A 12,382-nucleotide genomic window follows, 5' to 3' on the forward strand; every position below is an offset into this window, starting at 1 on the left:
TTTCTGTCTGGCTTCCAGTATTTATTAATATGCTTGTATAGCTCTACACTAACTTCCTGTTTTTCAGTCTGGCTGAGCACTTAGTTTATGAGCCAAAAGTGGCCTTGCTTTACAAATCTTCATTATTAAAGTACATAAAACAATATAATCAGAAAATAAGCACTAAGAATATATTGCATGACAAAGCCTGCGTGCGCTAGTACCGCTTGCCACTCGTTCCCAGTATCCTTTGCGGTTTTACCCCTGAATGACGTCACATTTTCAATCTCTATAAAGTCCACACTTTTTCTGTCAATTGTTCCCTCTGTCCTGCTCACATCTCCAATGGTTGTACACGTTGTCATTAACGTGGCTTCACTCCACATCAGCCGCTTTGCTAGCTAAAACACCGGTGTCGGCACATAAGGACGCTGTCATAGCCTGTCGATGATGTTGATTAGCTGCGTATATACGAATGTGAATCGTATCATTGGCTGGAGCAGCCACTTACTGACTCACACTGCAAATAAGAATGAATTGTTAACGTATTTATTTTAATTTCAATTCAGGTTAGGTTTTTTGTGTGTGTGTGCAACGCAGATTTTCTGTGCGCACAGACCGTGCCAACAGTGCGCGATTGTGCATGCACGCAGCTTAGAGGGAACATTGGTCTGAACTGCTTGTGGAATATAGGAACATCATCTCGCTGAAACCAAGACCGTCCCTGAAAACGACACCTGAGGGTCAGTACATGTCGTTCCTAAATCTGTATTATTGTGGCATTTGCACATGTTCAGGTTACCCTGCCATGTGCACTAATGCCCCCCAAATACCTTTAGGGATGCTGACTTTGCACTGATTGGATGGTCTTGCTCCTCTTCAGCCTGTAGGATCCGGCATCCATGATTTCCAGCAGAGTCTGAGACTCTAATTGGTCAGAGGAGAGGAGAGGTTACCCCTAAGCCTACATCCATCATAGATGAGCTCAGGCTCAGAGAAGACAGACGTGTTTGCTCTATTTGTTCTTTATGTTCTTTATGTGGTGGAGTTTGAACCTCACGTGTGGATGCACGGATGAGCTGTAGTCCCTGCTGATGGTATTCAGAGTTTTATGATCTCACGCAGAGATTTCACCACAGAATCATCTCTGAGGACCTGAACATCACCAACATCCAAGCTGTGCAGCCCGGTCCCTGTGTGCAGACATTTCTCTCGATCCTTTGAACCTTTTCAAGAGATTTTGACCCATAAACAAACAAATCCAAATAATTCAAATTCTTCTCAAATTGTTGAATTATTTGTCCACGTATTTTGTAACAGAACCATAAACATGTTCTCATCTTTACTTCTGAAACAACTTTTTGTATCTTGAGTCTCTAATTAACCTCACTAGTTGGCAGATGTCCCAAACAGCTGCCCCTCCAAGTATTACACGACTTTCACAGTCTTGTTGTAACATGTTGCTAATTGAAAATGAAAACTGAGTTTCTGTATGTCATATCTTTTCTTTTAAATGCATTTTTAAAGTGATCATTCATTTGTGTAACTTACATTTTGTACATCATCCAGAGTATTTTAGAAATAAATGTTTGCAACATGCAGATGCAGAAAACAAAATCTCAAAAATGAGATGAACAGAATAACTTGCTCACATTTTGGAAATGTTTTAAAGACCTTACTGCATTACTCAAAGTGTGACTTAGTGCCAGTCAAGCAGGAACGAGGATTTTCCAGTGAAGTCTATTTTGGCGTTGGGTGTTCTTTGATCTGATACCATCAGTTGTGGTTTGGCTGCTGCATATTACGGATTGCAGAGCAAAAGGAAAACATTTCAACTCAACAAACCACTGCGACTAGTTAAAGCACTTTAACTACAGTTTTTCGAGTGACTAAGGTAAGACCCAACGGTTTAACCTTAACATTTCAGATTAATTCATTCATTCATAATTAACCCATAAAAGCAAAGATTGAACAGAGCTCAAATTTAAATAGTTACAAAAGTTTTTAAAGATTTTAATTTAATGTTGTTTGCTCAATGATATGACTTCAAATGCATATGCAGGGCTGGGTAATAAATGGGATCATAATAAAAATGTTTATATAAACTGACAATCAAACTGAAATGTGCTTAAAATACTGATGAAGCTTGTCACAAAGGCTTGTTTGTGGTTGTTACCTGATTTAACATCTGATATTTTTAAAACTAATGAAACAGCATTTCGTGTATATTTGATGCTTCTTGGTTACAGTTTATGGTTCATGTGGCTGCTTTTTTTCCCTCTTAGACTTTAAATGATCTCTAAGTGATCTTTCTCATCAGCATGTTGTCATCCTTTAAACATGCGAACAGCATTTTCTGTGCATGATTTGGAAATATTAAAGATAATATTGACCTGATTTATTGCAGAAAGGATTAAATAAATCATTTTATTTTTTTTGTTGCCCAGCCCTACAACTATGTACTTACTATATGCTAAATCAGTATAGATGCATGCATCTATAACACATAATATCTTGTTTGTTGGTAGTAACCTGCATTACTGATGCAGTGAACAGAAACAAAGGTTATGCAACTTTTGGAAAAACTGGTGAATCCATTCCTGTTCCAAAATATTTTTGGTTAAAAATGTAAATTTTAGATTAATTATAAAAAGTTATTGATATAAAAATCAAGAACAGACAGGTTACAGTTGGTATGACCAGTCTGCAGTTAATCACCTACAGAGAGTTTCTCCGCCAATGATGGAGGATCACTTAAAGTGAGCTTTTACACATCGCCGAGCAGTCAGGATGTTTGTAGAGGCAAAACATAAAAGCTAGAAGACGACGAAGTCTTCTTCAAAAAGCTCAAACATGCGATTCATGCCCTGCCGCCACAGTGAAAAGTCAACAAATAGAGGGATCAACTCCAAAATCCATCAAAGAACTCATAAAGAGGGGTAAACTCATTCCCAGAGTGTTTTTAAATGTGCACTAACTGATGCAATAATAATAATTAATATTCATTAATATTTTAATATATTAGGGGCTTGTATCAAAGTGCAGGTGAGGAGGCATGATGGGAAGACATCATGGTTTTAGTAAAAAACAAAACAAAATCCCAACATCAGCTCTACACACTGAAAAATGAAGTGGTCCAGTACAGGAGTGAGACCAGCTGGAAGTAAAGTGACACGAAAGTAGTAGAAATACTGCCAGTTGTTTTTAGCTGCTCTGTGACTTCTGTGTCCACAGATGTATCAAACTGAAACCAGCGCGGTTCTTAAGAATGTGGGAGCTGATGCAGAACTCATCTCTAATAACAACTTAAATAACAAGATGGATCTGCTGACTCTGGTCAAAGTCAGTGAGGGAAGATTCTGGCCCATACCAAAGTACAAGCCCATGGAGTTCAGCCTGTCTGAGCTGGCCGAGCTTGAGGAGGAAGAAGACCTGTGTAAAGGTGTGTAACCACACACACACACACACACACACACACACACACACACACACACACACACACACACACACACACTTGGGCATTTGGTCCCCACAAGTATAATAGCATTTCAATTTTCTGTCACCACAAAGACATCTAAACATGTCCACTCAGAACACCCAACATACTCATGTGATGCTCCTTCCAGATTATAAGGAGGAGGTCTTGGTGAAGGATTTCACGACTACTATGGAGACAAAGGGGAGTGGAGAAATTGGTGGGGGAGATGATATTGTGGGTAAAGCCAAAATTGAGGCAACTGGTGATACCGTGGATGGACTGGAACAACCTGTGAGCATTATAAAAAAGAAAGCCGACGTTAAAAAACTGAGGACCAAGTTCAGTGGCAGGTAAGTGTCCGTCTCTCTGCTCGAGTTCAGCAGCAGACTTTCTGTAAACATGGAAATAACTTCCAGGCCTGCATTCTTTCTTTTGTCCAGCAGGGGGCAACTTCAAAAGGCTGATCAGATAAGATTAGAATAAATTAGATTAGATTAGCCTTTATTGTCTTGGGTGACATTTATCTTGGACAAACACGAGATATAATAGGCAAAATGTAATATCAGGTAACACACATACAATTTCACCATCACCTAAAGAAAATTTGTACCCAAATAACTCAGGGTTTTGGGGTTTTTTTTCCTGTGGGCATTGACTCATACTCTTCATAAAGGATATGATTGATATCCTCAGAGATTTTCAGACCCTTCTTTATCACTGGCTCTTGAAATACTGGAGGGCAGGCTCGGGGAGCATGCTAATTATCTTCTCACCCCTTTTAGTCAAATTTTGAAATTGGGAACTGAACTTAGCAGAAATGTTACCAAACCGTGTAGTTACACCATAACAGATAATGGACTCTTAAGCTTTCTTAGAAAGTAATTTGTGAACACACAATCCACATATGATGAACCTGCTGTATCTGACAGTCCAGGTAAACACCTAAATGCTTAAACGTGTCACTAGTTCAACCTTCTCTCCAATAATTCATCATGGTTATCATCACGTAGTTATTTGTATGTTGCTCCCACAGCCCTCTGTGACTCCTGTACGTATAACCTCAGCGTGTATAATATTAGGATTAACTTTCACTTACGTTTATCTTGTAATTAAAAACACCACATACCATCTGTGCATCCTGTACTTTGCCAACAGTTCCTAACCTGTTTCCCTCTCTTGGTGCTTTCTGTTTCCAGGAAAATAAAGAAGGAAAACATGGAGTTACTGGGACTGAAGGTCAATGACAAACTGACTTTTGTTTACCAGAAAGTTTACAACAGCGGGCCTGTCAAGATGATTCGAAAGTCTAACAAGAGTGGGTCCATCTCAGCCTCCTGTCAAAAGATGCTGCATGTTCTTATAAAGGTGAGTGAATCTGACGTTTATCTGTGAAAGCTGAACTTTGATGGTATGAGGTGATTAAATATGTACTGTATTGGAATAGAGCCAAACTAATTTAACCTGAAACCACAACAAGCCATCAGAGAAAGTGAAAAGTTCTGTATGGGCTCTACAGAGAATCAGCTCATCTATGAACACCTCAAAGTGTATATTTACTCCCCTTTTCTTAGTCTTAAAGTGTATATTTATTTCTTACTCTTCCTGTATTTATTGTTGTTCTTTTGCACTAAATGGAACTGAAGCCTTGTTGTCTCATCTCTGCTATATACTGTACTATATGTAGCAGAGATGACAATAAAGTTTACAGCTGACACCAGAGGGCCAAAGCCCCAGCACCTGGTTGAAGTGCACCAGGACCCAGGCAGACCAGCCAGAGCGCTGCCTGGACTGACTACAGTGCCCCACATGGGACTGCAGGAGTGCATGGCACCGTAAAAGGCTAATAATGCACTGATAATATAATTATGAGCTCAATGGGACTGTCAGTGGATGCTGGTGGCAAACTCCAAGGCAAGTGCACAAGTCATCCTCAAATGTGGAATATACCAGGGCGATGCAACTCCCTGAGACCATCAGCCATCCCCAGAACATTGAACTGTAAGCTAGGAGTGAGCAATATATTGACTCACTGATTCTATGAGCTTTAATGATAGTCCCAAGGCTCTGCTAATGGCAGCGCAATAACAGCAGCAGATCGAGAGAGACTAGAGTCTATTGTTCTTGTTTTTTGTTTCTGAATGCTGTATAAAGCAACGAGTATTCACCACAGAAACAAACAGTTTCTGCACAATCCTGATTTTAATGTATTTAATGTTGTATGATTAAGACGTTGTTCTAGCACTCTTCTGATCTGTCTGAGGAACAAACCCACATTTCTGTATGACACAGTAGATCCAACATCGTGTTATTTGTATTCAGGGCAACAAGAAGGAGGTGACGAGCTTCACTGTGCCGGAAAACTCCACCTTTGGTTTTGGCCTCATGGAGCTAAAGATGGATGATGAGAAGCTGAGTAAGAGTACATGACTGTGTTTAATATTTCCGAGTAGATTTAGTGTGTTTTCCTGTTACTGAATGTAACGATGTCTCTTGTCTCATCTTAGAAATCACATGTGAACCCTTTACTCATAAAACAGGTTTATTCGGTAGGTTGATTCTGTTGTTGAAGGTTTTGCTTCTTCATTTGTAAATGTTAGATTTAGTTTTGATTCCATGTTTGTCTGGATCTTTACTTTTGGGAGGCGTGAATGATTAAATCAAGTTTGACAGAGTTTATCAGACCCTGTGCTGTTTTTCCTTTTGTGGCTTGAATCATTCTGAGGTTTGTTTCCAGGTCTGTTTGCCAACGATGCCATCAACTCCAAAGAGATGCTGCATAAAGTGAAAGAAGGTGTGTGTGTGTGTGGGGGGGGGGGGGGGGGGGGGGAGGTTTAGGTTGAGGTTGTGCAGACATATTGATGTGTCTTTAACTTTTCCGCCATTGGATGTAGGAGGATTATGGAGAAAAGTGAAAAAGAACCCAAACACACAGGCCAAGAGACCAGCTGGATACCGCTGGTCGCAAGGGAAAAATAAGTATTGGTTGTACTGGTTGCAAGTGGTTAATGGAGGTTATTGACAGGTGCTGGGAAAATGACTGCAGCCACACAGCCATATAGTCTGTGACCCCATGGCAACAGTTACTAAGGCTAAATGTGTATTCTTCAAATGGTTGGCAAAAACCGCGTGATTGCTTTGGTCCTAGCATACTGCTGTGGTCATGTGTAGTTTGTGTGGCTCTGACCTGTGTACTAACACTGACTGCAATGAAACTGAAAATCACAAACTGGAAACAGACAGTATATTCCAACTATTCCAATACTATAGTATTCCAACTATAGTATGGAAAACCACCATCTGCAACATAAACAGAGGCAGTAACAGGGACTCCCAAAGTCCCTGCCCCTCCTACTGCAGGAGGGAAAATATAAATATTTATTTTGATCGAAGGTCATTCAGGTTTGTCTGGTGAGATACACATGCATGAAATGTTTGAGTGACGAGTCGTGTTTTACTCAGAGAAGTGTTAAATAAAACTGAAATCATGAGACATAAAGCCTGGTTATGTTTTACTTGTTTTAATAAATAATTTGATGTGTGCTGGGATTTGACATTGAGACCTGATGCTTAATAAACTGGTTTCTATGGTTCCAATAAAAAGCTGCTTTCATTTACTGATGGTATGATTGGTGCTGCTTCTGTGTTTGCTGCAGAACTGGAGACGAAGGATCATCTTCTGCTGCCGCTCAGAGATCTTCCCGAGTCGACCCGTCGTGATCTACTGAAGAAGCTCAGCGAGCTTGCTGAGGACGGAGATACTCTCTCTCTGCTGGAACAGACAGTAAGAAGAATATTGCTATTAATATTGCGAGTCTGGTATGTGCTTCTCCTAAGGTTCAACCCTCATTGACATCTTCATCAGTTACTACTATTGGGGTGATTGTGGCTCAAGAGTTGGCAGTTCGTCTTGTAACCGGAAGGTTGCCGGTTCGAGCCCCAGCTCGGACAGTCTCGGTCGTTGTGTCCTTGGGCAAGACACTTCACCTACTGTCTACTGGTGATGGCCAGAGGAGCTGATGGTGCGATATGTCAGTCTGCCCCAGGGCAGCTGTGGCTACAACTGTAGCTGCCTCCACCAGTGTGTGAATGTGAGAGTGAATGAATAGTGGAATTGTACAGCGCGCTGAGGCTATATAAATGCAATCCATTATTACTGCAGCCTGGTCAGCTTACACTGAGATAAACATCGGTGTTGCAAGTTTTTAAAGACGTGTTGGATATTTCAGTTTATTTTAAAATACACTTCCTTGTCATCTTAACAGTTTTTTCTTCTTTTTATCTGAAGCCAAATCAGTCCTGCTGGCTGGTCTTAATGATGTTAAACTAAGCAGAGAGGTAGACACAACCAAGCTGCCCAAAGTTTCTGCAGGCCACTTTGTAACCCAACGCCACCCCACCTGCTGTCTTCCATGTGTGCTCGAACAGTTCTGCTGATCATTAACGCTATTAATAAAAAGGGAAACATCAGTTATCAGAGGAAAAAGTGATACTGAAACAAAATAATCTTAAAACCTGTTTGAAACTACAACTTCTATGACTACAACCCAACAACAACAACTATAATAATAATAATAATAATAATAATAATAATAATAATAATAATAATAATAATAATAATAATAATAATCCTCTGCTCCTCTCAGCTGGACCAGTGCACTAAAGGAACCTCTGAGCACGTTCCGTCTGAGGCTGTCTCCTCCTTCATGGACCTTCTTGATATCTCAAACATCTCCAGTGCTGTGAAGGATGCCGTTCACCTGTTGGTCAGCACGTTGGACAGTAAGTCAGCTGACATACTCTGAGACATTTATTCCATCCAGTAACATGTAGATCCTCCACAGGAGGTGTGGTATGTGAGCTGGAGGTGGTGGGGCTGAGATAAAGGTGCTCAGGTGTGATTTGGGAGTGTGTGAGAGCTCAGCTCACAGTTTTATTGACACATCTGAAGCAAAGTGTTTCAGCTCATCACATCGTCATCAAACTTTGTCTTTCTTCTTCATGTTTGAGCAGCTCTGCCAGATGAAGTGCCGCCACTTCTGACCCGCTGCAGTCCAGACACTCTGAGAGTCCTCAACCAGCTGGTGGGTCCATTCACTCATTCATCTACATTCATCTACATGCTCCTCCCAAAAGCCTCATCACACCTTATTCCACACAAGTGCTTGCTGTAGGAATATGTGCAGAACGTGGTTGGGCTTCCTGAATTAAGCAAGTGAACATTTACAGTGATTTTTACAGACCCTGCTACACTTAACAGCACAGCACCAGCAGCTCCGCCCACTATCAGCAGCCTGTGGGTGGAGTCTTCCTCATGTTTGAATCTGATCTGAGAACAGCTCCCTCTCTGCTTCTCCAGGTGGATGGACTGAAGGACGGTCGGGCCAAACTCCCAGAGTCCCTGCCCGTCCCCCTGCAGGAGGGAGGGGAGCTCCGCTGGGCGGCCCAGTTCATCTGTTTGAACGATCAGAAGCTGAAAGAGTTGAGTGACGGCTGGGACCGGCCCGAGCTGCCCCCAGAGGTTCTGCTGGAGGTTCTGTGCCTCGCTGTGCAGGGACTCAGCCTGATGCAGCCCACAACAAACCCTTAATGTCAGCTGCTGTGATCTTTGTTAACCTGTTTTCACAGCAGCTGATTTTATCATGTGCAGCTTCTAAACAGGTAATCTCAGTACCTACAGCTGGGTTGATTCCAGCTTTGGTGTTGCAGCGTTTCTCTGCCTTTATTGTCTTTCCCAGGAGCAAAATGACTTTAATTTGTAATAACAATAATAATAATAATAATTTACTTCATGATTCTTGTCATTTATTGGTTTTGTTGCAGTCTTTGTTTATAGTTCCTTTTCCCTCCTGTGTTCCCTATCTCTGTCTCCACGTTTTAATATTCTGAATGTGAATTTATTATTCTCCTGGTTCTGCATTAAAGCTTTATGATTCACTGAAAAGAGCGAGTGGAGCCTTTAAATCTAAGAAAAAAAAATTACAAGAACCCCTAAAAACACATAAATGACAGCAGATAAGGATCAGTGCCGAGGTAATGACACTGATATTCAGAGAAAGGTTGTGATTCAAAAATAATTAGGAAAGTAATTTAATAAGAAATAAATGTTCACACAAAAAACTTTTTTCTATTAAAGTTTGTACATTTGTATATGTAGTTTAAAAATCTCATCTTGTTAAAGGTCGTATGTTATTACTGATCTAAAATCTGAAAGTGTTTCTGAGTTATGAGTAGTGTGAGTTGTGAAACAGCATGTGTCAGAATAGAGAGGTGGTGTAATAATTATGTATATGTATGGGGAAACAATTAAATGACGAGAGTCTAAAAGATTTAAACCTGACAGCATTAAACTGTTTATCAGGAGGATGAATCCTTTAATCCTCTGTGGGTTCAACATGAGAACACTCACTAGTGGGAAAAATGCAGGCATAGTCAGAAGATGTTCTGAAGGTGGAATTTAATACAAAAGAACTATTTACAATAAATAAAAATACAATAAATAAAAAATAAGAAAATAAAATAGTTTGCTTAGAGACTGACTGACTGAAGTGAGTTCTTCATAAGTCTGCCATTTTAACAGCCAGGCCACACGTTACCCTCACTGTAACCACCAATAAACTGACTGTGTAGGCCTGGGCAACTCCCTTTACACCCTGTTGTATCCCACCAGGCATCATGTCTATCCATCTTTCCCACAAAACAGTATGTCTCCCTGCTCATTACCAACAATAGTTTCCATATTAATCATATATATTTATACAACTAATTGCAGGCGACGTAAACAGGATGGTTAAAAGAGGAAGAATCCAAACAACATAGTACAGGTCACGTGACCCCAAAGCAGGACAGCAGCCCACTATTTAACACCAGGAATGACATGCCTCACCTCCAGCTTTGTGGTCCGAAACAGTGCAATCCTTTCAATGGCAGGTAAGTGATAATACACGCTGGCTGCACGTGTACTAAAGTCACTTGTCTTCCTTTCCTCCTGTTCAACTGCTGGACCCAGCGACATGCAGCAGTAACAAAAAGGCAAGTGTGTGGAATGCGCGCACGCATCCATCCCACGACAGCCCACAGTCAGTTGTGATGATAACAGCAAATCCTTATTTGCCTAGTATCATGTTTTATGTTGTTAATACTCCTAGACTGTAGGGGGAGCTAGAGCGCTAGAGAGAGTACCTCGGGGCAGACGGTGATGGCTAAGCTTTGTTTACATGTGAACCACAGCTCGATAAAATACCGGCTGTATCCCAATTCAGGGTCTGCAGCCTTAAAGTACGCAGCCTCAACGGTCCTCAAGGGCCGCGTACTCAAAGACCGCTAAGGCCGGAAGTGTGAGGCTTGTGAAATGGGACGGTCTAGCCTCCGTCGCGCTGCCCAGGTTGCCTAGCAACCATGATAGCTGGAAACGTGTGGCTGACAGAAATGAAGGAGAACATATTTTGTTCGTTTGTTTGTTTCTATATGAGCTTTGTGTGATTTAATAAGTATCTGAGGCTGAGACCACAGGACTGTAAGTCATGATTATTGGGCTTCATATCTGTACTGAACAGTCATATAAGATTAGCTAGTAAATAACAAATAGTTAATGTTGTTCATGAGACTAGAGTCAGTGTAAATATGATATAGCCAATATTATAGTTATTATACTAATCATTATTAGTTATTACAGCAGTGAGTTTGAACTCTCAAATCAAATCACTTCTATTGTCACATCACATGTGCAGGTACACTGGTACAGCACATGTGAGTGAACTCTGTGTCAAATACTGAGCTTCAGTAAAGATTCAAGTTGCACCTATTTATATGTCCTATCACCTTAAATCTTCACTCAAAGACACTCGAGTATCTTTGACAGTGTATATATAGATGTATTATATATAAGAGACAAATGTTGTTCCTTCAGTATGTTGGCATTATTACATTTGGCTCAATGCTTACATATATGTGTAAAGAGCAAATGTACGAGCTGTGATAACTGTGTCTGATAGAATGAAGAGTAGACTGATATATTAAATATTCCTTTATTGGGTGAGAAAATCAGACCATGTCATAACTGCTTTAAGTCATACAGAATAGATATCAGAGCCTTAAAAGGGCTGACTTCTGCTAAATGGGTCAAACTGGGCAGAAAGTCTACAAACACATAACATCCTTATAGAATATGATGTAACACTATAGATCAACTTACCTCAGAATATATAAAGCATATAAACAATTACAGCGATATGATGCAACAAACACAGCAGTGCTACTGATCCAAAATACTCAAAGCTTCATAGAACTGAAACAAACATTTATTTTTAGCTCCATTCTGCTGCTGATACATACTTTAGGTTTCTGAACATTAAACTTGTTGCTGCCTTTCATAGTGTGTAACTTGAAGGCCCTGAGTACTTTCTCCCACACTGAAAACACTGGGATGATAACATTATTTGAACATTACCTAATAAGACTGATTCAGGACAGACAATTAGTTATTTAAACTTTCCTAGCAGTCCTTCACAAACAGGGAACAGTCTGTCTATTCTCTCCATCTGTCAGCTGCTGCTGGCTCTTCCTCCTCCTCTTCCTCACACACTGCTGAGTTTGTCCTGGTGGATCATCAGGGGTGCAAAGCCTCACAGATGATGTGCAGCAGTGGGTCCCTCAGTCTGTCCTCACTCTGGACACTTGCAGTTGTCACACATGGAAATCAAATGTGTGATAAGCTGCAGGATTCAAACACAAGTGTAACTTTTAAATACATGTTCATACTTTTATTCCACAATCAGAGAGAAAGAAACAGAGAGAGAGTGCAGGACAGACACACAGGTGACAGTCTCAGGTGTATACACTGCTACAAAACAACACAAGAGGAGGAGGATTTAGTGTTTGTGTTATTACGAGTGCTAAACAAGAAGAGTTCCCAGATGGTACAGTGGA

The 12,382-nt window shown here is 40.7% G+C and overlaps 1 protein-coding gene across 2 annotated transcripts; it reads left to right on the top strand.

The window, feature by feature from the left end:
* Positions 1-3,213: 3,213 nt before the first annotated feature.
* On the top strand, positions 3,214-9,044 carry LOC148102052 (uncharacterized). Of its 2 annotated transcripts, none has more exons than XM_087843441.1 (10): positions 3,214-3,421; positions 3,606-3,807; positions 4,654-4,822; positions 5,777-5,870; positions 5,962-6,003; positions 6,180-6,248; positions 7,111-7,238; positions 8,110-8,236; positions 8,468-8,538; positions 8,814-9,044. In XM_087843441.1, exons 1-10 carry the CDS (start codon positions 3,214-3,216, stop codon positions 9,042-9,044), a joined length of 1,341 nt encoding a protein of 446 aa, XP_087699567.1. The 2 variants fall into 2 exon arrangements, with proteins under 2 accessions (XP_087699567.1, XP_087699568.1); XM_087843442.1 differs by having other exon boundaries at positions 6,192-6,248; positions 8,101-8,236.
* The last annotated feature ends 3,338 nt before the right edge of the window (positions 9,045-12,382 follow it).

The sequence above is a fragment of the Neolamprologus brichardi genome, chromosome 7 (assembly GCF_056152115.1).
Source record: "Neolamprologus brichardi isolate AB-2024 chromosome 7, ASM5615211v1, whole genome shotgun sequence".
In the NCBI taxonomy this organism is placed as follows: Eukaryota; Metazoa; Chordata; class Actinopteri; order Cichliformes; family Cichlidae; genus Neolamprologus; species Neolamprologus brichardi.